Source organism: Pleurodeles waltl, chromosome 6, assembly GCF_031143425.1.
Source record: "Pleurodeles waltl isolate 20211129_DDA chromosome 6, aPleWal1.hap1.20221129, whole genome shotgun sequence".
NCBI lineage: Eukaryota > Metazoa > Chordata > Amphibia > Caudata > Salamandridae > Pleurodeles > Pleurodeles waltl.
Window position 1 is genome coordinate 1468910893 of NC_090445.1, and position 27250 is coordinate 1468938142.

At 42.1% G+C, this 27250-nt stretch overlaps 1 protein-coding gene across 1 annotated transcript in view; it reads left to right on the forward strand.

Moving 5' to 3' along the window:
* Positions 1–844: 844 nt before the first annotated feature.
* The window catches only part of IPMK (inositol polyphosphate multikinase), a 130848-nt gene continuing 104442 nt past the window's right edge, over positions 845–27250 (forward strand). Inside the window, exon 1 of the mRNA XM_069240976.1 lies at positions 845–1267. Within this exon, the coding sequence (XP_069097077.1) occupies positions 1111–1267 (157 nt within the window). The 5' untranslated portion in view covers positions 845–1110. The remainder of the gene's footprint in view (positions 1268–27250) is intronic.

Here is a 27250-nt window from a genome sequence, read left to right on the forward strand (position 1 = left end):
CTTATTTAGGGGTGATACTTTTCATTTACTACAGAAACGTTGCCTATTAGTACATTGCTTTGGCAGTTACTTTCACCTCCACTACATTGTAGCATATGTTTTTTATGAAGTTGCACTTGGGTGTTCAAGTAATATATTTGGACATATAATTCCGCAAATAATTCCAATACAACCCATATAATTCCACTACACACCACATACACCCACTACACTCCAAACCAAAACACATGGGTATAAGACGTTGCCATTTAGAGCGCCACTAGCTGTAACTCTCACAATTGCGAGACCTATTGCATTGCAAAATCTTGTATTATACGGTTATGTAAACATCAAATATGGGCGAAAACCTAACAAAATACTTAAAGGGCAGCATTTCCTCTTATAAGCAATGCCTACGAAGCCGCCCCACTGGCCCCACCTCCGGTGCTGTCCAATCACAGTTCCTTTACGTTTTCTTGCACTTCGGTCGCCACCCATACACCACCCTCCAATAACGACACGCCCCTCTGCCCAATCCCAGGCAACTCCACTGTACTTCTCCTTGTCCAGGGTCTTCTGTTTATTCATGCCTCCCGGAAGTGTCTGTTTTTCTATGCTTAACTTCAGATTTGAAAGAGAACCATTGAAATCGCCCTAGATATTTGAGGATCATTTATTATTTTGTCGCAAGTCGTCGAATATTCGTACAAATGTTTGTTTCTGAGCCTTGACACACTTCTGGTCAGCGGGAAGCGTAAAAACACGGTATTGGCTTTGCGCATGCGCCAAATGTTGACGCAGGCGCACCAGAGGCAGATGGGGAAATGACAGATGGGGAGGTTGAACTGGGAAAACTCCCGCCCACTTCGTGCGTGGGCTTATCTGGGGTAGACAGTGTGCGAGCACGGGAGTGAGTTGCTGGTTTCTGACTCCGCCAGGCCCTACTTCGTGTCCCCCACTCTGTCCCATTGGGGAGACGAGGAGGGGCTGAGTCAGGACCCCTCCCCAAGTAGGAGGTTTGGGACGTCATGGACTTTACACGATCCCTGCAGCCGCGAGCGCGTAGACTGGAGACACCTTGAGGGCGGCGCCTCGCCTGCCAGACGTGCAGGTTCGGGACATCAGGACAGGATGGAACCCGAGGAGCCGGGGCCACGCACCAGCAGGAGCCCTCCGCCACGGTTGGAGTGCGATGCTGGCCGTGGCGACAGGAAGCAGAGGGCGATTAACGGTTGTGTCCCGCTCTCTCACCAGGTGGCCGGGCACATGTACGGGAAGGACAGAGTCGGTAAGTAACAGTCAGTGGTTGTGCACCTCCTTTGCACTCATGTATGTCAGTATTTTGGGACATCTGCATGTCAGTACACACTGCGCAGGTCGTAGGAGTTTATAAGTACTCCAGCGACAACATAGTTGGAGAAGGTATGTTATGGAATATGAGACAATGTTAGGATGTGACACACTGGAGGCAGGATTGGCTTGCCTTCTTTTGACAGGCAGAGTGGACACTGTTGTCGCTCAGACTGCGCTGCTCCTGAATGTACGAACGCAGTGAAGGTATGCTGCTGGTGATCACTGAAAGCTGTAGAACTACGCTCTATCTCACGGGGCAGTGAGCGATGCAGCATGTCACTGGTTGCTGTCTCCCAGTGGAAGATGTGGGAGTTGCGTCTCGCTTACTTAGTGCTGTGTGGTTGTGCAGTGGATGACGTGAGTGTGCAAATCGTCTCACTAGGGTGCACAATACTTGACGTGGGATTGTGCCTCGCTTCACAGTAGTGTGTTGGATTGGGTAATTTGCTTCACCGGATGCTGTGCGATTGATCCTTACTTCACTGGTTGCTGTGGGATTGTTCCTCACTTCACTGGTTGCTGTACAATTGTGTCTTGGTTCATCGGACGCAGCTAACATTGTTGGGTTGCTTCACACCTTACCAGACATTCTTGAGCGGTTACACGCCCCACAGGCCGCCAGAGGGCTGGGCAGGGGTTTACTGGACGCTGTAGGGTTGTGCCACGCTTTCCTGGATGCCGTGGAGTTGCCCTGCGTTGTCCCGGATGATGTGGGGTTGCTTTGCGCTTTCCAGGGTGCTGTGGAATTGCGCAATCCTTTACGGGGATTGTGACCGGGTGCGGTGAGGTTACACCACGCTTTATCGGATGCTGTGGGGTTCTCAGAATTCAACACTGAATGCAGGGAGGGTTTCCCCGCTTGGAACTGGAAGCTTTCTCGGACTCTGGGGTGTTTTTCCTCGCTTTACCAGACACTGTGGTCTATGCTCTCCTGGATGTGGTAGTGTTGCACTACGGTTTCCCACAATTGGTTGGCAGCTCCGCGCTGTCTTGGATGAAGTGGGGTTGTTCTGCATGTTCTTGGAGGCAGTGAGGTTGCTCTGTGTTTTCTCGGCTGCTGTGGGGTTGCTCTACATTTTCGCAGATGCTGTGAAGTTGCTTCATGCTTTACAGGGCGCTGGGGGCGTTGTGCTGCGCTTTCCTGGATGCAGTGGTCTTGCACCCCACTTTCCCGGATGCTCTGGTGTTGAGCCAAACTTTCCCAGGTGCTCTGGGGTTGCTCTGCTCTTTCCTGGATGCTGTGGGGTTGCTTCACACTTTCCCAGGGTGCTATGAAGGCTCACCACGCTTTACGCAGCTCTTTGGTGTTTTGCTGTTCTTTACCAGGTGCTGTGGGGTTGAGCTGCACTTTATGGGATGTTGTGGGACTAAGCCCCACTTGACCGGGTGTTGTTAGGTTGCACCACACTTTACAGGGTGATGTGGGGTTGCACGGTACCTTGTCATGTGCTTGGGGGTCTTGCTGCTCGACAACGAAAGCTGGAAGTGTCTTGACACTTGTAACTGGAAGCTGGGTGCTCATACCTCGTCACAGGATGTTGGGGGGGAGGGGTGGAAGGTCTCGCTGCTCATGCCAGGATGCTGGTGGCATTACGCCACTCCTCACACAATGCTTGGAGCTTGCTCCACTCTAAAGAAGAAGCTGTAGGGAGGCGCCTCCTGGGAGCAGTGGGGCTACTCCTCACATGGTGGGTGAAATGGAAACTGTTTGCCCTTCTCATGATGCTGTAGCAGAACCAGGGGTGTGGAATTTATAAAAAAATATCTACTTTTCCAAAGGACAGGTTGCTTTACCAATCTGCTCGTCCTGTAAAAAAAAAACTCCACTTGTCACTCTGGTGCCAAGTAGTGCAGCGACAAATTAAGGCAGCATTCTCATTATATAATAGCTCTGATAGTCCCTCCAATTATGCCAGGGTTCATTATATTCTACATAATGAATACTGGCAGTTCCCCATAGGATTATATTTCTTAAAAAATCACGCAGCAAAGCAAGTCACCTTGCAGTGCTGCATGTTAGGGGAAGGGCAAGAATGTGATATATTTAAAATTGTATGGCGCATTTCTGTCTTTTCCATGCACTAGTGCACAGTGTGCTGCCTAGCGCTAATGCAGACTCTCTTGTACCACAGTGCATGAGTGTTTGTTGTAAGCAGGGTTGTTTTTATGCAGGAAGGGACACCTTCCTACACAAAAACAATCCTAAGAGACATTTACAGCCACATAGAAAGAGTAAGTAACAAAGAGAAATAGAGACATTTCTCCTTGTTGCGCCTCACCTGTGGAGGCATAGGATTTTGACTCACTTCCATGTCTGCCGGTAATGATAATTCTGGGAATGCGCAATAATCCATGGGTGGATACATGGGAACCCCCACGCTCCACTCATAGAACTCCTTCTCAGGGTAGAATAACGTAGCAGAGCAGTTTACGCTGCGTTACTCTAGATTTATCAAGTCAGGCATCACTCTTGTGTCCTGTTGTGTGGCACAAGGCAAAACAGCTCTTTCATAAATATGCCGCATACTTTGCCACCGTTATGCAGATCTACCTACTGGGGCTGGAAGTAGCGGTAAGCAGTAGTTCCAGGGTTGGAATGCTCTTTTGAATCTGTGCAGACCTACTAACTTGCATGTTTTAGGCGTTTTCACTAGCTCTTCTCTAATTTTTACCCATTCTGAGAAAGGTTGGACATTTACTCCTGAAAAGGGCACAAGTAAAACTTTAGCAGTTAGCGGAAGAAGGTGGTTGGAGAGAAAGTGAACTTGTAAATGCACAACATTTTTCGCATAAGCAAATCTACACATGCAGATTTGCTCCTACTAAATGCAGTTTACAAATATTTTTTAGCAGTATGATTTCCTGGCCTACTTATGTAAATCCTTGTGAATTCACGAAAGCCATTAATCTGCACTAATGCAAGGACATATATACCATACGTGCACTTTTGTGGCTTTGTTTCACGATTGGGTTCCTAAATAGGTTTGTCGTTAACAAAGACCTTTTATTTGTATTAAATTCTGCTCTATCTGTTGGCTGTCAGCGCTGTGAGAAACAGCATTCTGCTCTTTCACAAGGAAAATATCAACACACAAAGTAGTTTTGTTCAGTGCCAGGGACTGCTGTAACAATGTATGTTTTTCAAGCCCAAAAATATTTTTGCTTTTGCCAAAGTTTGTTATATTGGCGACAGCTTAACAAATCAAACAATAACGTTTTATAAAAAACATGAAAAAAAGACATGCATTGACAACACCTAAGAGTTGACCACCAATATCGGACCTACCAGTGCTTGTTTATTTTCATGTTTACCATAATCTTGTTGAAACTGGTTATCCTGATTTTCCATTATTAATTTTATTTGGAAATACTAGCATGCCTCAACACATTTTACTAGAAATGGTATCAGAAATTTCCAGGAGTTTGCTTAGGAAAATTTTTTTTTCCTTGTTGCATTTTTGTTGCGTGAACATTTACTTTTGAAGGCAAAGAATCTTGTTTTCAACTGTCTGCAAATATTTACTTCTTATCAGAGAGCACTCCTGGTTGCATTAAGCGTAGCCTCATAGTGGTAAACTTTGCAGCCGTGGGTACATATAGTTTTTTTTTTTTTTTTTTGAACCTCTGTCAGTAATGCTGTCCAAGCCTACAAGATTAACATAAAACGCTCCCCATAATATAAAATGCTTTGTGTTAATGAACCATAAATACAAGTTAAAACAGCATTAACATATGGACACATATATTACCTAACTGCAGACAATGCCCTTCCCTGATCCTTAATGTGGTACTATATTCTGGCAACCAAAGGGTTTGTGATGCAGGGGGTTGGCCTACTTGTTCCAGAGACAAAATAAACCTGAAAACCTGTAGTCCTTGAAACCAAACAATATTTCCTAGCCATCGGGTTATAGGAATTCCACACCCCTAAGAACACTGCATATTGCTGGATGAATTGCTGGAGTGCTGCATCTCCACAGGTGATGTGAGTGATATGCTGCGTGCTCCTGGGTGCAGTGAGCATGTCCTGTCTTAATGGATTCTCGGGATATAGAGAGCATGGTGACGTCCTGCTGAACGTTCTGGAGATGTGTTGGTTTTCACAGGGCATATGGGGTTTTGTAGTTTATGCTGTGTTTAACTTGCTGCAGAGGGAGAGCTTTGTTTCTAACAGTATTCATTGGGGATACTAGCGTCTCATAAGACACATTGGGACTGTGGTGTAACTCGTCGGACCCAGATGATGTGAACTGCATTTTTCGCTGGGCATAGAGGGGGGTCTTCCACCTTTGAGTTTTTGTTCTTTGTTTTTCAGTGAGAGTTTGCTGAAACTCATAGGGATCAGTTAGGAGTCTTTGATGTTTCACTTACAACACTGGATGTTTCTGCTTCTCACTGTCCACCACTTGTGGTTCTCTGTAAAATCCAGTGTTGTGGTTGTCAATTGCTAAACCATAAGTGGGAGTCAGCCCTGTCTCCGTTGAAGAAGTGGTGCAGATTAGCCTTGTGACTCTGGTTAAAGTGGACTTCTGACACTTATGACTTGGTGTGCAAGAACTTCACAGTGGCTCACTGAACAATATTCAACCAGTGTCGGAAAAGGACAGGCCACTTTCTTTTTGATGAGAGCACTGGGCCTACATTTTGATAACTTATGTTTACATTTGTAAGCAGATCATAAAATTTGAGAAACCTGAGCTTAAAAGGACCTTTAGCAGGTACAGTGTTGAATTCTTGCATAGCTACTATGGGCAGATCACTGTGAAGCCTAATGGCCACGTGCTGTATCCTAATTTGTGTAGATTGGGCCTGTTGTTGCTCTTGACCCAGCCTGATCCACTGCTTCTTGCTCGTAGCAGTTAAAATAATTGCATGAGGCGGATAGATCTGCACTTAGACATTAGAGTAAAAAGTGTGAGCAATTTTATAACCTGGAACCGCGCCATTGTTCTTAGTTAAGTTTAAAGCACCAGTCCTTTGTGGGCCATGCTAAAATGCTGAACTGTAAGTAAAGCTAAAGCACAGACAAATGATTGTGAAAGACTATAACTGTCTAGTTATAAATCATTTATTTTTATTACTACACAGCTTGCGTAGTTTGGAACTGTGTGATGAAAATATTATGACATGAACACAGATCATTAATAATATAGGTTGTGGGTGCTGTTTACGAAGGGTGTGGGCAAGACGCATGGGCTGTTCACTAGAGAAATCCTTGATATATAAAGATTGTGTTTGCAATTTCTAGTGGATGAATAAGCCCTGGGAAAGCAGTGTGTAATCAACCTTTTCATTCATACTGCTATGGTTGCGCAAAGGGGTGTCTTCCTAATGTCTCGCATGCCAACTGTCTTGGGCAGAACACTGGAATGTTTTCCTATGCAGTCCATATCGGTGCAGAGTCTTGCCTAATGTGTCTGATGTGGTGACTGTGTGTCAAGACAGAATCTGGTGCTCAGTACTCGTGTGTCGTTTTAAAGGTCTGCATCAAGATTTAAATTCAGACATACTCAAATAGTTATGGATGTTATATATTCCAGTGATAGTGCTTTTAGGATGTGCGTGTAACGTTTACGACTATAGATTAATTTACTGGAAATCCTTTATAATTAAACTCAGTGCATTGCAAATAAAGTGGAAAAAAACTACCATTGACGTGCAGTTAGTGCCTTGTGAAATTAAGAGATTATGTTTCACTCCATCAAGGCCAGAAGATCATAGCAGAATTTGTCTATTTGGTGGGGGGTAGTGGGTTTGTCGGGAAAGGAAATTCTACTTTGTATAATAACTTTCCATTCACAGAATACATGGACGTACCCATGGCCTCACACTACCCACTTTCAAATCTACTTCATCGCTTTTTTTTCCAGGAGCACCATCGTTTTTCCAAGGTAACTGCACCTCAAATCATATAAACTGAGCTGTGTAGACATTGTGGCCTAAAATTATTTTACTATGGTATCTTGATTTGCTTTACCCTCAATAGTCTTCAGAAATCTTGGTTGTTATAGTACCTACATATCTAATCTATTTCTCACACTAAACTTGTTAACTCCTCTATTGAGGGAGTAATTTATTTTTATCCTCTCAGGTTTTTTTTAATTGACCCACTGCAAGGGTCTCCATTCTTTTCTCTGAACAAGAGCTACTTATGCTCAGTGAACAAAATTCGAAGCTTCTAAAATGTATTAGTGTTCAAACATAATTACATTAGCTCCAGTCTGTGCGAGATTACCAGCCGTGATCACCTCACTGCACCAGGTAGGTTGTCAGCTGTAATGTAAAAAGACTTTGCCAATTTGGAACTCCTTTACATAGGTAATGCATAAGAGCCGAAAATGCAGTGCGTCTGGCTCCTAGGTAATGATATTAGTAATAGTTCTTCCTGATGCCACATGATTTAGCACTCAAAAATCAGCTTTACAAATATGTGGGCAAATTGTTGTCATGATGGGTCTGGACAGCGATGATGTCTTCATTCCTTGTTTATTAAGCACACTACATAAATGTGACCTCCACCTCGGCCAGCTTGAATCAACCGTTCACAGGTAGAATCTCACGTTACTAAGACACTGTTCCTATAACAACCTACCAAGATTCTATTCTAAGCACCTCATTATGTGTAAAAGCTCGTTCCCACTCTTCTTTACTCACCGCCCCCAAGGTCCAATGAATTACATCACAAACACTCGCAATTGCACCTTCACTTTCGTATTTCAATACACCTTCACCATCAACTACCTGCCAACCTAAAGGTAAGCATGATAAACAGTCTGCCTGCACATTCCTCCACCCTGGTATGTATTCTAGGTCGTACATATATTCCTGCAACCTTGCAGCAAATCGAGCCAATCTTGCAGAACACTTGCCAGCACCACCAGAAGACAAAATTTTCAACAAAGGTTTGTGATCGAAACGTAGAGTCACTCTCGTTCCCCATACGTAGACTCTGAAATACTCCATGCCCCAAGTTGCGGCCAAAGCTTCTCTCTCGATAACGGAGTAATTGCGCTCTGAATCCGTTAAGGAACGCGAAGCAAACGCAACAGTCTTCTCACCTGTTGGGTGTATTTGTGCCAGCACTGCCCCTATACCACATGCACTCGCATCTACCGTAATTGTGGATTTCTTTCCAATGTCAAATGGAGTCAATATACCAGCGCGCAGCACACCTCCTCTTTAATACTCTCAAAACACTCTTGATGCATGTTGGTCCATGAAAATCTTACCCCTTTCCTTAACAACCCTCTCAAACTCTCAGTCTTAGAGACAAAGTTCTTCACAAACTTAGAGTAATATTCTAACATTCCTAAAAAAGACCTTAATTGATCTTTGTCCTGCGGCGATGGAATCAAGTAGTTTTTTTTAGGCTTGATACCTTCCCCTGAAAGAGTATGCCCGAGATATTCTATCTCCCTGACTAAGAACACACATTTCTCCTTCCTCAAAGTTAGCCCAGCATTAGAAATTCTGTCCAAGACCTGCTTCAAGGTGAAATTATGATTCTCCACTGTGTCTCCAAAAATTAAGATCTCATCCTGGAAAAATAGAACATTTTCCAATTCACGGAATACATCAGTCATTACTCTCTGAAACACATTAGCCGCCGAACATAACCCAAACGGCATACGTGTAAATTGAAATGTGCCTTCCATAGTTATGAAGGAGGTTAAAGATTTAGAGTCACTGTGCAATTTGATCTGATGATATGCATGCTTCAGATCTAGTTTAGTGAAAAATTTTCCACCCTTCAGAAGAGTCAAAAGTTCGTTGATATTTGGGAGTGGAAAATTGTCTGCAACAACACATTGATTTAGGCTCCTCAAGTCAACACAAAATCTAAATTTGCCATCAGCTTTACGTGTAATAACCACTGGAGAAATCCACTCTGCCGTCTCCACTGGCTCAATTATTCCCCTTTTTAACATGTCGCATATTAATTTGTTGACCTCCTTCTCTTACCAGAACAGGTACTCTTCTAACTTTATGTTGAATAGGAATCGCACCACGTTTCAATTTAATCTTATGCACGTACCCTTTGAGTTCACCCATTTCCTCACAAAACACATTATAAGCACCCCTGATAATGTCTTCCAATGTCACCTCCTGAACAACCATGACAGGATTCTCCGCACGTGGATTTATAATGATGTGTAAATCGTATTGATGAGCCCACCCAAGAATCGGCGGACCTGCTTCTGCAACATATACTTTCCCTTGGATGATCCTTTCACTAAAGGCAATGTCAGCTACCACATAACCTATAATATCAATTTTTTCACCCTGATACCCACCAGGGTTGATGTCTTTCGGCAATAACATAATGTCTGGCCACTTGGACCTGAATAAACTCTTGGGTATGATGGTATAAAGAGACCCAGAGTCAACCATTAAGTGAATTGCCTGTCCCATAATGCGAAATTCAGCTGTGGGTCTTTCCTTCCTATAATATTCATCCTCAACTAATAATACTCTGTCTGGGCATTCATTCAAATTATCATCAGATCCCTCTGATAACACTGCTACTCTCATCTTTGCAGTACTTCGACACATCCTGGCAAAATGTCCTTTTTGATTACACCTCCTACAATCCTTTCCCTTCGCAAAACAATTTCTTGCTCCAGTTACATGGTTGTAGCTACCACAATTATTGCATGCTTTCCCTGTTGTTTTTACCCTCTGACCACCTGTACCACCTTTGTATCAGGGGTGTGGAATTTATTAAAATATCTACGTGTCCAGGGGACAGGTTGCTTCTCAAATCTACTTGTCCTGTAAAAAGATCTACTTGTCCTTTTGGTTCCATGTAGTGTGGCGACAAATTATGGCAGCAATCTCATTATGTAAGAGCTCTGATAATAGCCTCTCTGATTATGCCAGGGCTACTACCATAATAGGGCTTGAATACTTGCAGTTTCAATCCCTACTGTAGCAATTTCCTTATTTTGCCACCTTTCTGCAGATCTGCATACTGGGGCTGGAGGAAGCAGTAAGCAATAGTTCCAGGGCTGGAATGCCTTTGAGTCTGCAAACCTACTAACCTGCATGTTTTAAAGATTTTCACCAGCTTCTCTCTAATATTTTCCCATAATAAGAAAGGTTGGACATTTACTCCTGACAATGGCAGAATTAGAACTTCTTCCAGGGTTGGGAAGAAAGTGGCCAGAGAGAAAATGAACTTGCAGATGCTCAATAGATTTTCACATGAGCAAATCTACACATGCGTATTTACCCATGCTAAAATACAGTTCACAAATATTTTATAGGGGTACGACATATACCATGGGCGCACTTTTGTGACTTTCTTTAAGAATTTGGGGCCACATGTAGGTAGGTTCAGATTTGTGACCCGCAAATTGCGAGTCGCAAATCCGAATGTAGGATGGTGTCCCTGACACCATCTGTGATTCGCAAGGGCTTCGCAAATGCCCACCTAGTGAATAATCATGAGGTGGGTCGCAATTTGCGACCCCCTTGCGAATAGCGGCCCTCACAGGGATGGTGGCCTGCTGGAGACAGCAGACCACCATGTCTGTGACTGCTTCCTTAAAGGAAAACGAGATGCATTACAAAAACGAAAAATGAAACGTTTTTGTTTCATTTTTTCAGAGCAGGCAGTGGTCCACAGGACCACTGCCTGCTCTGAAAAAATTTTGACAGTGACATTCACAATGGGGAAGGGGTCCCATGGGGACCCCTTCCCTTTTGCGAAAGTGTTAGCACCCATTTGAAATGGGTGCAAACTGCGATTGGTTTGCGCCCGCGTTCACGGTCACAAAACAATCCTACATTGCACTGCGAGTCGCAATTAGGAAGGGAACACCCCTTCCTAATTGCGACTTGCAAACCCGTTTTGCGATTCGGTAACCAGGTTACTGAATCGCAAAACTGGGTTTGTGCATCGCAATGTGCTTTTTGCACGTCGCAAACAGCGAAAATCGCTGTTTGTGACATGCAAAAAGCTACCTACATGTGGGTCTTGGTCCCTAATTAGGCCTGGTGTTAACAAAGACATTTTGTTTAATGAAAACTTCTATTTCTCTCTCTTTTGCCTGGCTTTACTGTGAGTGATTGCATTCTGCTCTTTCACAAGGAGCATATTGGCACACAAAGTAGTTTTCTTCAGTGTCAGGAACTACAGTGGCAATCAGTGACGTAACGAAACTGGAGGGTGCCCCTTTGCAAAGAACATGGAGGAGCCCCCTCTCCAGACTCACTCAGGGCAGATGCTGTGCTAAAGGGGCCCCCTGGAGGGCGGCTGCGGGGCCTTTGTTATGCCACTGGTGGCAACGTGTGCTTTTAGAGTTCAAAACATTTTGGTTTTTTTTTTGTCAGTGTTTGTTACAATGTTGAGGGCCTGGTAGCTCCCACAACAATAAAGTGTTACAAAAGCCATGTCAAAACAAGACACGCATTGATGAAACTAAAAGACTTACAAAAATATGTCAGATCAGTTGGCTTTGTCAGTGTTTGTTTATTTTCATGCTTCCCATATTCGTGTTGAAAATGGTTACACTGATTTTCCATTAGAAATATTTTTGGGAAATACTAGCATGCATCAACACATTTTACTAAATGACACTTCATTTGCATCTAATCAGAGAGCATTCTGGGAGCATTATACTTAGCCTCATAGCCTAAAGTTTTCAAACATGTGTATACACAGCTGTTTTTTTTGTACTGGAACCAACGTCAGTAGTGAAGTGTGACCTTAAAACATTTATTTACAGCACTCACCCTAATAATCAAGGCTTTCAAATAATGAACCATAAATACAAGTTCGAACAGCATTATCTTTTGGAAACACATTACCTCAACTGCAGAGAGTTCCACTCTCTGTAAACAGGCAGCCAAAGGGTTTGTGCTGCAGAGGGTTGGGCCTACTTGTCCCAAGGACAAAGTAAACATAAAAACTTGTTGCCCTTGACCCCAAACAAGATGTCCTGGGCGTCAGGCGATAGGAATTCCACATCCCTGTTTGTATGCACTGGTACCAATTTTGCTGCTAAAAACTTGACTTTCTGTATGTTGACCGATGACTGACACACCGTTTTTTTCCTCTCTGTTATCCATTACTCTCATGCAATATTCAGACTCCTCTATTACTTTAGCTATCTCAATGGCATCTTTTAGAGTAGGATTCTTAGCAGCCCACAATCTTTCTTGTAATTTGCGACTGTTGCACTGCACTATCAATTGATCACGTATCATCTCCTCCGTCATTGGACCAAACTGACATTTTAACGATAATTCTCTTAATCTAGTAACAGTCATCAATCGACTCCCCAGAACATTGTGGCTGAGTGTAAAATTTGTGTCGTCTAATTACAATATTTCGACCCTTTGCAAATCTAATTTCTAAACGTTTACGAGCATCAGAATAAACATCTACATCAGACAAATCCTTCACCAACGAAGCGTGTTTAGTGTAAGGTTTAATCAGGGATCCACGGCAGGCAGAGAAGCGACTGAAACGGATGAAAGTCAGCCTCCAACTGCCCCACAACAGAATACAGAACCTTAACATAGGAGTTCTATTCAAGGAACGGAATGGAACTAACAGAGTTAAATACTAACAAAAGGTAAAAGAGAAAAGAGGCAATAAGCACAGGCAAATGCAAACAATACATGAATACAAATAATGATAAATACAATGCTACATCATCTTCCTCCTTCACAATGCAAAAGAAAAAACATATTAACAATGGAAGGAAACAGCAGCTAAACAAAGGTACATACAAATAATACCTAAACAGAGACAAGTGCAACAATACATGAATACAAATAATAATAAATATACTAATACATATACTAATATAAGTAATAATCACTGTATTTCGACGGAAGTTTAACAATTCTATGGCAGCGTGTATGTAGAGATTCTACAGCTGGACCAACCGACGAGGATAAATCAGGAACATCCAATCCTTCCTGATGACGGGAAACAAAAACTTGATCCTTGGAATTACTTTGCATGGGATTCGTCCTGTCTTCTTTGTTGATAGGTCTGTCTATAAATATGCCGCTAGAAGTAGCCTCCTCCTCACCTCCAGCATAGACTTGTTTAAAAATGTCAGCTTGTAAAGGAGAAATAGGGATAATAGAGTTTTTATTCCACCACCCCTTCCCCTCTAAAAGTACAGCAGCTTTAGAAACTCTTAAAACCTTTACAGGTAAAGAATATTTGGAAATTCCTTTGGGCACTTTGCAAGGTTTTTTAATCAGGACATAATCATTCACATTAATATCTCACACACGTTTCTACGAGAATCATAATTACGTTTTTGAATACGTTGTTTCTCAGAGACTCTCTTTTTCAACTCATTAATATCAATCTTCACCTCCTTGTGAGGGATGGTCATCCATGATGGTGTTAATTTAGATCTAGATTCCCTCCCTCTAAGTAATACAAACGGTGAGAGACCTGTGGTGGAATGTGGTGTATTAAGATATGCCCACAGTTTTTCATTCAAAGATTCTTTAACATTACAGTTGGTGGCGATGGCGGTTTGAATCCCCTCTTTAAGAATGCGATTAGCTCTCTCCACCAATCCATTAGAGGAAGGACTGTATAAAGCTACGCATGAATGCTTTATGTTGTGTTTAACTAAGAAACCTTCTATTTTACTAGAAATGAATTGCACCCCATTGTCAGTGACAATGTTAGATGGTGGACCTTCTAAATAAAACATAGATGACAGAAATGCAATAACAGATTCTGTGTCAGTATATTCTACAAAGTCATAATCTATCCATTTGGAAAAATAATCGATGGCAACAATCATGTATCTCATGTTCCTAGGTAAAGCGTTAAAAGGACCAGAAAAATCTACTGCAATACTCTCCCAAGCACCATTGGGAAACGGGATACTATACAAGGGTTTAGTCCGGCATTTCCAGTGCTCGTCAGACACCACACAAGAGGTGCACTGATCAACAAAATCCGACACTTGTTTGTCAATACATGGCCACCAGTATTTTTCTTTTAACCTTCTGCAAGTGGCTGAAATGCCTAAATGCCCCTCATGAGCAGCCTTTACAAGCAATGGTCTTAAATCGTAGGGAGGAATGCACAGAGAGCCTCTCATGCACACCCCGTTCTCATATGACAATTCAGCAGCCAATTGACAATAGGTGTTGAGTTCCCCACAAAATTTCTGATGTTTGGGCCATCCATGAGTAATATGAAATTTCACTTTAGACAAAACTGAATCTCTAGTCATCGCAGAATTCCAATCATGTTCAGAAAAAAGACCATCAGATGATGAAGCTACCTCCAATACGCCAATGACACATTCAGTGTCCTCATACTCCGTATCAAACAAAGGTAAAGGCAACCTAGACAGGCAATCCGCCCTCACATTTTTCCCACCAGGAATGTATTTTACATCCAGACTGAACTCTTGCAACTTGGACAACAGTCTTACTAACCTTGAAGAGGCTTTACCTAGCCCATTCCCTCCCATTAGGAAAACAAGTGGCTTATGATCAGTGTAGAGGGTACAAGCCATACCCCAAATGTAAGTCTTGAACTTATGTACAGCCCAGACACAAGCCAGAGCCTCCCTCTCAATGGTGCTGTAATTGACTTCAGTATCTGAGAGAGATCTAGATGCAAATGCAATAGTGTGTTCACGACCATCCACCCACTGGCCAAAAACTGCCCCTACGCCCTTCATACTGGCATCCACAGCTATAAAGGATTTGGCGGACGATATAAATGGCTTTAATGCCGGAGCAGATAGTACAAGTTTCTTCACAGAATTAAAGGCTTCCATAACTTCTTCACTCCATTCAAATTTGCTACCTTTTTTTAAGAGGTTTCTAAGGGGTTGCACTAACATAGCATACCCATGTACAAATCTTGAGTAATATTCGCAAAGGCCCAAAAATGAACGAAGCTCATCTTTATTTGATGGAGAAGGTGCATTTAAAATGGCATCTAGGTTCCCCTGTTTAGGCTTAATACCATCAGCAGAAATTGAATGGCCTAAATATTCTACATCCTGGACCAAAAATTTACATTTGTCCTTTTTAATAGTAATCCCATGGTCTCTGAGTATAGTCAACACGTTGTCTAACATAATAGTATGTTCCTCTATGTTCTTGGTGTGTATTAGAATGTCGTCCTGAAAGGCACATACATTATTAAAATCACTAAATAAAGAATCCATTAATTTCTGGAAAACACTCGCTGCAGAGGCTAACCCAAAAGGAAGTCTGAGATACTTATAAGCTCCAAAAGGAGTCACAAAAGTAGTGAGTTCCTGAGAGTCTACACTAAGAGCAATCTGATGATATGCTGAATGCAAGTCAATAGTGGAGAAAAATTTAGAGGTCCCCAAACTAGCAATCATCTCTTGTATACGAGGTAGAGGATGACAATCTACAATTATGTTTTTGTTTAATGATCTTAAGTCCACACATAGCCTTAACTCCCCATTTTTTTTTTAGTGATAACAATGGGCGAAACCCACTCCGAGGAATCCGTAGGGGTAATTATGCCATCTTTGACTAGTTTCTCTGAAAGATCTTTGAGTTGCCCTCTGACAGAGATAGGGACAGGTCTTGCTTTATGAGCTACAGAAATGGCTCCATGCTTAAGCCTAATGCAATGTTCGAAACCTTTTACTACCCCGATCACGTCAGCAAATACTTCAGGGTATTTCATAGTAAAAATTTCCGAAATATTGGTAATGGGCAGGCTGATTTCTGATACTTCTAAAGGTATTTCTCCTAAGACTATAGGATTGTCAAATCCAGGACGTAAAGTTATGCCTAATTTAGCAAGATCTTTCCACCCTACGATATTTCTACCATCCACAGCTACATAAATCTTAGTCACTGTGCTCCTACCCAAGATAAATAATGTAGATGAAAAATATCCTAGAAGATTAATGTCATGGTTCCCAAACGCCTTGGGACTAATATCTGCCTCAATTAGTGTTTTATTTAAGGGCCAATGTCTGCGGTAAGTGGTTTCTGCAATGATGGTGATGGGTGAACCAGAATCAGCCATAGCAGAAATTTCAATAGAATCAATAACAACCTGACAAATTGGCCCCTTAATATTTCTAACCGTAGTAACATCCACAGTTAGTACAACATTAGATAAAATATTTGTACAGTCATTTACACCACCATCCTCCACCTGGTCACATTTAGCATATACATTACTGACTTTAACTCTGGCATTATAGTTAACAGGTTTGTAATTACGGTTATGTTGCCTACAAACAACCTGAAAGTGGCCAATTTTCTGACATCTCAAGCATTTCTTTCCCAATGCTGGACACAACTGATTGTTGCTTAAATGATTGTGTGACCCACAACGGAAACATATTGGTACATTCTTACTAAATTTTGTAGTTCTCTCCTTTATATAATTAATATCAGAATCTGCTGTCATTTGGTTAACCATTATGCCTTCAACATGTCCAGAAACTAATTTGGAAGTAACAATGGATCTTTCAATGGCTTTAGCTATGTCTAAAGTCTCCTCTAATGAGGGATTACGACAAGCTAACAACCGTTCCTGAATTTTTTTTGAAGAACAATGAAACACAAACTGGTCTCTAATGTGTAAGTCTACTTGATTGCCAAAATCACATCTGGCAGCTAGCACACGTAAGTTAGCCACATACTCATCCACTGTCTCATCTACAGATTGCTTGTACATTGCAAAATTGAATCTCTCCAAAAGTACATTGTGTTCATCCGAGAACTGCTTCCCAATCCTTTCTTTCGCCTCAATGTAAGTGTTCCATGTTGTATTATCACCACCACTTTCATCAGGTGGAGAGATCATGGGTAGGTTGTCAAAAACCCGTTGACCAGCCACACCAAGGTGATTAAAAAGTAGAGCTAATTTCCTTGAGGGAGAAAAGTCGTTGGCATCAATTGCCACTAAGTAATTCTAATCCATTCTCTCCACTTAATGTCCGGTTTGCCACTCTTGGTTAAAAATGGTGGAGGTTGTACTACCAAATTATTGGATGCCATGAAGAGACAGCAGAATAATGCAGGTAATATGCTTGTACTGTTGTGACAATGCCTTCTTTATTTTAAATATGCTTGAGTTCAGATTATATTGTTAAGATATGGGATAGTATATCAAATAAATTGCACTTCCACTCTTCCGGCCTCCTAAAATCAAATATACACGTGGTGTACGTAATTCGGCAAATCAAACTTCCTAGAAATGTACTGACGCGTTCGTATAAGCGGAACACTTTTCCTTTAAAAATCCTCGCTAGGTGTAGGCACGTCAGTATCCTAGGAGACCACCACAATGCCACGACGTCAGCAGGGTGCACGCGCTAGTATCCTGGGAAACAGCGCGCGACGGCACGACGGCAGAAAATGCTGAAGACAGGCGCTGCGCGAGCACGGCCGTTGAAGCTCGTGACGACAAAAAGCGCGTAAAAAATGCATACAAGTAAGTCTTAATAATGCGCATAAAAAACCGCAAAACGCACACGTTACCAATCACCAAGGTAGAGGGTGAAGTCTATGCCGGTCGGTGAATCCCTGGACAGGCACCAACTCCGTTGTGGAACTGCTCCGCAAATTATCTTTAATGTTGGGTTTTCTTCACCCCACTCCTGGTACCAAAATATGTAAGGTAACGAAAGACAAATCCTTCACCAACGAAGCGTGTTTAGTGTAAGGTTTAATCAGGGATCCACGGCAGGCAGAGAAGCGACTGAAACGGATGAAAGTCAGCCTCCAACTGCCCCACAACAGAATACAGAACCTTAACATAGGAGTTCTATTCAAGGAACGGAATGGAACTAACAGAGTTAAATACTAACAAAAGGTAAAAGAGAAAAGAGGCAATAAGCACAGGCAAATGCAAACAATACATGAATACAAATAATGATAAATACCAATGCTACAGGTTGGTCTTCTTGAATGGGTAAAGCCGGTAGATACTTAAAGATGTGTTGCCCTTCCTTACCTAAAGCATTCAATAAAATGGCCTTTTTCCTCCCAAGAGAAAAGTTGCGCCCATCTATTGCTTCTAAATAGTTATCAAAAACATCTATCCATTCTTCCCATTCAAGCGAAGGCTCACCAGGTTGAGGTAAAAACAATGGTGGTGGCGCAATGGCATGGAAATCCATGTTGATGTTGACACCTAAAATACAAATATCAAAGTAATCTTCCCCGTAAACAACAACAATGCGATAAGAACATGAAAATATGCCAAGTCAAATTTAAAATCTAAAGTTTTCTTGCTTGCGACCAGCTTAAGTTCATGTCAAGTTGATGTAAGGTCCTTTTCATCTAAAGTACATGTGCTGGAACAAGGTACTTTCATCTAATACCGTAACACCGGAACCACTTGCCGTGAAGACTTCATGAGATAAAGCACGAACACAGATGAGACTACACACCACTGAGATGAGCTCAAGTCTCACACGCTGCAGGATGAGACCGCACACCACACCGGGGATCGCCGTGAAGAACTGAGGTGAGTTACACGCTGCAGATTGCGCTGTGAAGAACTGAGGTGAGTTACACGCTGCAGATTGCGCTGTCCCACGCAGCCAGTCTCGCGCTCTGCGCTGAAAGAATAACAGACACCACTGCGCTCCACTCAGCGCGCGCGACTTATAATTACCGTTGACTGTGTTTCCTTTACACACAGTACCTGCGCTAAATTGTATGCTCTAAATTGTGGCAAAACACTGTATTGTAACGAGGCAAAAGTTAAAGTTCAACCGAGTCCTTTCTTTTCCTCTTTCCGGACTCTTGCGCTCTGCGCTGAACGAGTAACAGATACAGTCGCACTCCACCCAGCGCCCGCAACCTATAATTACCGTTGGCTGTGTTTCCTTTACACACAGTACCTGCGCTGTACTGTATGCAATCCAACGAAATTCTTTCTCTTTCCTTTTGGTCTCCAGATGACCACAGCCTCCGTTGATTCCTTCCGCCAAGCCTAAGTTTTAATCACCATCAACAATACAGCTGTATTGTAACCAGGTAAAGATTCAACTAAGTCCTCTTTTTTCCACTGCACACTAGTCCGTTTACTCCTTGAGGATAGAGGTCACACCACTCCTAGGTCGTAGCAGCTGGCTCCAACTCGTCGCCAACTTTATGTTGTAATGATGGGTCTGGACAGCGATGATGTCTTCATTACGTGTTTATTAAGCACACTACATAAATGTGACCTCCACCTCGGCCAGCTTGAATCAACCATTCACAGGTAGAATCTCACGTTACTAAGACACTGTTCCTATAACAACCTACCAACATTCTATTCTAACCAATAGCACATTATAACACAAATCAACAGCTTTTCTCCAAACATTTTAATGAGTTTCGAAAATGCTAATTTTTTATCTGGAATACAGACTTTTTAATTGTGGTATAAATATATTGATTTTTACAAAAGCCTTTAAGTAGTTGTAGGCTGGGCTGCGCACAGAGTGCCACTCATAAGTAGCTGGAGACCTACCAGAAGCTCACGAACATTGCACTGGAGAAGCCTGATCTACTCCGGAGCCTTTTGCAAATACCTAATTGATGTCAATCTGAGGGTTTTAAAGGAATAAGTTGACTTTCTGGGGTTAAGCAAATGGCATATGTATGAGCTGTGAAATCAAATTCAAAGGGAAAGATGGTTTTGCCAGCTCTGATTCTTTGAGCCTCATGCCCTGCATTAAAGAGGACAGGATTTGAGAGTAAGTGCGACCCTGCCTTATTTATTCGAATGGCTTAAAGTCCTGCGACAGTAATCTGTTGACTAATGCTGCCGCGTACACCTCTAATTTTAGAGTTTCCCTTGTATTGGCGTGCGTTAACCACTTTCTTGCTGGCAGCATGTGTTGGCATAGCCTACAAATATATATGCTAGAAGCACCAAAAATATATGGTAAAAAGTCAATGACAACTTATCAAAGACGCGCAAATACCAATACAAAAAAATAGATAAGCACAAAAACTTATAAAGATCCATATTGACCACCGAACTCGCAAAATTGGGAATAATTCCCATTTCGTAGCCAAAATGTGCTTTGACTGGAGTTTACAAAAATAAATTAATCCAGGACCACATTAGATGCGCAGGGGTGTGGAATTTATTAAAATATCTACTTGTCCAGGGGACAGGTTGCTTCTCAAATCTACTTGTCCTGTAAAAAGATCTACTTGTCCCTTTGGTGCCATGTAGTGTGGCGACAAATTATGGCAGCAATCTCATTATGTAAGAGCTCTGATAATAGCCTCTCTGATTATGCCAGGGCTACTACCTTAGTAGGGCTTGAATACTTGCAGTTTCAATCCCTACTGTAGCAATTTCCTTATTTTTCCACCTTTCTGCAGATCTTCATACTGGGGCTGGAGGAAGCAGTAAGCAATAGTTCCAGGGCTGAAATGCCTTTGAGTCTGCAAACCTACTAACCTGCATGTTTTAAAGATTTTCACCAGCTTCTCTCTAATATTTTCCCATAATAAGAAAGGTTGGACATTTACTCCTGACAATGGCAGAATTAGAACTTCTTCCAGGGTTGGGAAGAAAGTGGCTGGAGGGAAAATGAACTTGCAAATGCTCAATAGATTTTCACATAAGCAAATCTACACATCGTATTTACCCATGCTAAAATACAGTTCACAAATATTTTATAGGGGTACGACATATACCATGGGTGCACTTTTGTGACTTTCTTTAAGAATTTGGGGCCACATGTCAGTAGGTTCAGATTTGCGACCCGCAAATTACGAGTCAGAGAGACTCGCAATTTGCGAGTCGCAAATCCGAATGTAGGATGGCACCATCTGTGATTCGCAAGGGCTTCGCAAATGCCCACCTCATGAATAATCATGAGGTGGGTCGCAATTTGCGACCCCCTTGCGAATGGCGGCCCTCACAGGGATGGTGGCCTGCTGGAGACAGCAGACCACCATGTCTGTGACTGCTTTTTAATAAAGCTGTTTTTTTTGTAATGCAGTCCGTTTTCCTTAAAGGAAAACGAGATGCATTACAAAAACGAAAAATGAAACGTTTTCGTTTCATTTTTTCAGAGCAGGCAGTGTTCCGCAGGACCACTGCCTGCTCTGAAAAAATGTTTACAGTGACATTCACAATGGGGAAGGGGTCCCATGGGGAACCCTTCCCTTTAGCGAAAGTGTTAGCACCCATTTGAAATGGGTGAAAACTGCGATTGGTTTGCGCCCGTGTTCGCGGTCACAAAACAATCCTACATTGCACTGCGAGTCGCAATTAGGAAGGGAACACCCCTTCCTAATTGCGAGTCGCAAACCCGTTTTGCGATTCGGTAACCAGGTTACCGAATGGCAAAACTGGGTTTGTGCATCGCAATGTGCTTTTTGCACGCCGCAAACAGCGAAAGTCGCTGTTTGCGACATGCAAAAAGCTACCTACATGTGGGTCTTGGTCCCTAATTAGGTCTGGTGTTAACAAAACATTTTGTTTTTATTAAACTTCTATTTCTCTCTCTTTCGGCTGGCTTTACTGTGAGCGATAGTATTCTGCTCTTCCACAAGGAGCAAATTGGCACACAAAGTAGTTTTGTTCAGTGTCAGGAACTACAGTGGCAATCATTGACGTAACGAAACTGGAGGGTGCCCCTTTGCAAAGAACATGGAGGAGCCCCGTCTCCAGACTCACTCAGGCCAGGTGCTGTGCTGAAGGGGCCCCCAGGAGGGCGGCTGCAGTGCCTTTGTTATGCCACTGGTGGCAATGTGTGCTTTTAGAGTTCAAAAACGTTTTTTTTTTTTTTTTGCCAGTGTTTGTTAGTGTTGAGGGCCTGATAGCTCCCACAACAATAAAGTGTTACAAAAGCCATGTCAAAACAAGACACGCATTGATGAAACTAAAAGACTTATAAAAATATGTCAGATCAGTTGGCTTTGTCAGTGTTTGTTTATTTTCATGCTTGCCATAATCGTGTTGAAAATGGTTACACTGATTTTCCATTAGAAATATTTTTGGGAAATACTAGCATGCACCAACACATTTTACTAAATGACACTTCATTTGCATCTAATCAGAGAGCATTCTGGGAGCATTATACTTAGCCTCATAGCCTAAACTTTTCAAACGTGTATACACGTTTTTCTTTTTTGTACTGGAACCAACATCAGTAGTGAAGTGTGACCTTAAAACATTTATTTACAGCACTCACCCTAATAATGAAGGATTTCAAATAATGAACCATAAATACAAGTTCGAACAGCATTATCTTTTGGAAACAAATTACCTCAACTGCAGAGAGTTCCACTCTCTGTAAACAGGCAGCCAAAAGGTTTGTGCTGCAGAGGGTTGGGCCTACTTGCCCCAAGGACAAAGTAAACATAAAAACTTGTTGCCCTTGACCCCAAACCAGATGTCCCGGGCGTCGGGCAATAGGAATTCCACATCCCTGGATGCGAAATTAGAGTGACTGGGTTTAGGATTTTAATCCTGGCCTCAATAATTGTGGGCAGAGATACTTTATGTAATGTAGATATTTTGGAAATCATTTTTTCCCCAGCATTTTTCACGTGGTATCTCGTTGCCTACTTCAGTCTTAATAGAAATTTCTTTGCCACGTTGTTTATGCCTTTACTGCATGCCTTATAATCAGAGATGAAGACGTATTTTGAGTAACAGCCATATCTGTAACTCGTCTGTGTGTGTCAAGTCAGACAAAAGCCGTTGGTCACAAACTCTCCTATGATGTTTCAGAAAGAACTGTAGTAAGAAGTAATTTCGCCAGTTTTCAAAGTTAAATATCACGCTGTTGTTATATTTGAGGTACATTGATCTAAATCTTCCACTCTTTACAGCAGATTTTCCGGATTGAGTTTGTGTCAACTGAACTGTTGTTCTAAGATTGAGTAGCAACTTGGAAACTACAATCATTGAAAATATTAAATAGACGATACGTTGCTGAAACTTCAAGCAACACCCTTGGGACCATGTGTTTTAATGAGCATCCCGTTAGCATGTCCGGGCACATTTTTTAATTCCTGTGCCTCAATGTATCCAAATCTCTTACTTTCTGTATTAACACTCGTGCATGCTTAATTTCTTCTAAAATTTATCAGTAAAAAGTATTTCCTTATTTTCTTGTTAGGAGTGGTATAAGAAGTTCTGAGAAGGTTTTTTTTTTTTTTTTTTGTGTGAAACGTTCTGTTTATTGGTACGAACTATACAGTTTATTTTAGATCTATATTTTCCATATCACAACAGTGCCACTTTTTCCACCATACGTAAGTTACCATAGTCGGTTTTACCCTTTTTGTATTGGATTGCAGTATTTAACAGTCCCCTGGAAATTTAGTTGCTCATTTTCATTGCTGATTTGCCATCCTTTTAAAAGTGCACCCTATAATTATTACATTCCTCGTCCCCATTATATATGTAGGACTGGCGTTTGGTAAGGCCTGGGGTAAAACATTATTATTATTATTATTATTAAAATATATATTATACTTACTGGGGACTTCAGTCAGCTCTGTTCACCCATTGGCCTATTGTTGTCATTTACTTTTTTAGGGTCGAGCCTGCGTCGCATGTGCTTGCGCATGCGCTTGCGCATGCGTTTCGCTTGTGAGGTGCTTTAGGAATTAGAAAAGGGTTCAGGGCCCCATCCACGTCACGTCCGTGTCTTTCATTGGTTCGTTGGCTTGCCTGTTACAATCTGCTTGCTTTCATTAGTGGAAGGCACACATGTCATGCCTTTTCCTGTGGCTAGCCCTCCTCGAGCGCAGCGACCAAGTACTGAAAACACGTGCAGCTCGCTGTTTCCCGTCATGTTTGTGGGCTACTTTTTATCTTTTGTTCCCAGCGCGATCTCGCTTGGCAGAATTTGAACGCTTTGCATAATTATCTTTTGTTCGCAGCGCGATCTCACTTGGTAGAAGTCAAGCACTTTGCATAACATCGACCCTGTTACATAGTTAATTGCACTTTTGGCGATGGGTTTCTTATGAGCGAACTGTAGCAGCGCGATTGCACTGCTTTTTTCCATTCAATGTGAGCAGCAGAAGTAAGTGCTGTACAACCTTGCCAGTCTGTGCGTTCTCATCTGTGTGCTTTTCTCCTGAACTTGTTTAAATAGTTAAGAGCAAGCGGGCCCCTTTCAGTCAGTGTTAACCATCGCTTGCAATCTGCACCTTCTCTCTGTTCATGACTCACTGCTTTGGTTTCCCTAAGCAGGGGAATTAAAAACATCTGCTATCTTGTGTTCACTGCACATTAACTCGCCTATGCTGTGAGCAGTGGCTGAACACCTCCGTGGACCTGACTCGTGCTCAATGAACATTGTGTAGGGAAGTATTGCAAACACCATGTCCTGCTGCTGAAGCACAAAAGATCGAAACACATCCAAAATCAGGCTGAAAACTACAAATAAACAGCTCCCTCAACCCAAAGTCCAATTCTTGCAAAACAATATATCATCATTTTTTTGCGTGTGATTATTATTATTTTCTACTTTGGGAGGGGTCACATTACATCCTACAGAACACACACACTCCTACCTGACTGGCTACAAACGTCGTTAATGCCATTGTCTGTTACTGAATAATAATAATTTAAATTACTTAATTGCTTGGGCAATTAAAACTTAGGGTTAGTAAACTGGCAAAAAAAACGCAAAATCCTGCATATAATGTAGAACAAAATATCTAGTGCAAGCAACCTTTATAGTGGTTAAAAGTGCTAATCATCGCAAATCCCTTGTGTTTACAGCCAGTGGTACTTGACTTCTGAACATAGCCAGATATTTTCTTGACACAATACTCAATACCTTCATTCAAATATATTTTGATGCCTGGTGCTCTTTTCTTATTTGGATGTATGGCCGTGAAGAAAGGGGCAGTGCTTCTCCAAAGTTCAGGGCCCTAGAACTTAGAGGCTTTGTGCATCTGTAAGCAAGTACTGTATTTTAAGACATTTACTACCTATTGTCAGGAGTAACATGAGCAGCATAAATACTCACATCATACCTCAACTTAATTTAGGTGCACAAGAAAGTAATAAGAGAGCACATATGCAGATATCTAATTTCCAGGATCAGGACCTGCTAACGTTTTCACCCTCAACATGGAAGCAAAGAAAGTCTTTGAGCAGGGAAGATTTTTCTCAATCCTAAGAGTGGGGATGAAAGTGTCGACTTGCAAAACGTATAAATAACATATGAATATATGTTTGTGGGTATTCCCTCACATTTGTTCTCACCTTTCTCACCGAGAAAACACTGTTAATTATTTCCTTAGAGGTGTTGAGTATAGGGTTGATCCACAGGGAAAAATACTTCCTCTAAAGTACTCATGCAAGTACTGGACAGGGATAATCTACAGGTGAAGGCACTAGGAACTGGTCTACGCAAGAACATCTATAATGTGTGCAGAGGCACATGCAGCCTTTTGGCTATTTTTAGGGGCAAGGGCAAAGCGCCCCGTCCCTCTTCTAATCTCTCTTTAGGGAGATTTTAACCACACCCATGTTACGTCAGTCACTTTCATTGGTTCGTGGGCTTGCCTTTTTAAAATCCCCTTGTTTTCATTGGTGAAAGGCATACATACGTCATGCCTTTTCCGGTGTTTAGCCCTCCTCGAGAGCACTGGTAAACTACTGGAAACATGCCAGGCTCCATGTTTTCCGTATGGTTTCTGAACTACTTTTTCTCTTTATTTGGCAGTGCGATAAAATGCGCTCTTTTTTTGTTTGTTTTTTTTTTGTAAATTTAATGTGGCAAGAAAAGTCTGGTCAGGAGTTTACAACGCTAATAGCTCTAACTCGACGTAATGCGAGACCCGTTGCATTGCAAATGCTTGTTTCTTCTGTCCTCTATAGCATACAGCATAGAACAGTTGATTTGCCCACTTCAGCCGCTGGCTAAATACTATGAGTTAAAGGTATTTTGCTCTTTGACATAAACACATATGTTCAAGAAGATCTACCTGGACAATCTATGTCCTGTAGTTGACTACATCAACTAAGATCTGTTGTGCAAAGTGACTTGCTTCTGTTTGTATCAAATCATGGGGTCTCCCACATGAGCTTTATTTGTCCTCACTGCTGCCTGACTACCTGGTTCTTAACCTGCTCCCTCTCCTAGTTTCCTTCTCCCTACATCTCACTCTTTTCTCCTTCCTCATCTGTACTGGCTCTCCACTGCTGCTTCTTGATTGAAATGGATTTGGTATTGTTGTAACAATATTTGTAACGTATAAGACTATTCATGTAAGCTATGCAATATTAAGGGTGATCTTAAATTTTTTGTTATATATTTACTTTATTGGAATATGTACTGACAAGTAATGAAATGATATACTAATTAAATACTTATACGTATACAGTTAGCCTACACAAAAACATGTATGTATTTCTCATTTGTTGTATAAGACAAGGAGTATTCTCGATCGGTTTCTTTCAATGTAAATAGTCCTTCGATTTGATATCAGGGTACTGGCAGATCACCTTGACTGAGGGAGCAAAGAAGAGGTCAGCATTCCCAACCCCTGAAGGACATTACCAGTTCCGGGTGATGCCCTTTGCCTTGAAGAATGCCCCTGCTACCTTCCAACGGTTGGTTAACAGGGTCCTTGCTAGTAAAGAGGCGTTCGGAGCTGCCTACTTAGAGGACATTGCTGTCTACAGTGCCAGCTGGGATGAACACCTCCTTCACTTCCAAGAGGTGCTGCAGGCCCTGCAACAGGCAGGACTGACAATCAAGGCCAGTAAGTGCCAGATTGGGCAGGGTTCCGTGGTGTATTTGGGACTCCTGATAGGTGGTGGCAAGGTGCAGCTACTCCAGGCCAAGATTGAAGCAATCACTGCTCAGCAACCACCTAAAACCCAAACTGAAGTGACAGCGTTCCTAGGCCTCACTAATTACTACAGAAGATTCATTAAGGGAATGGCACCATTGTTACCCCATTAACTGAGCTGACT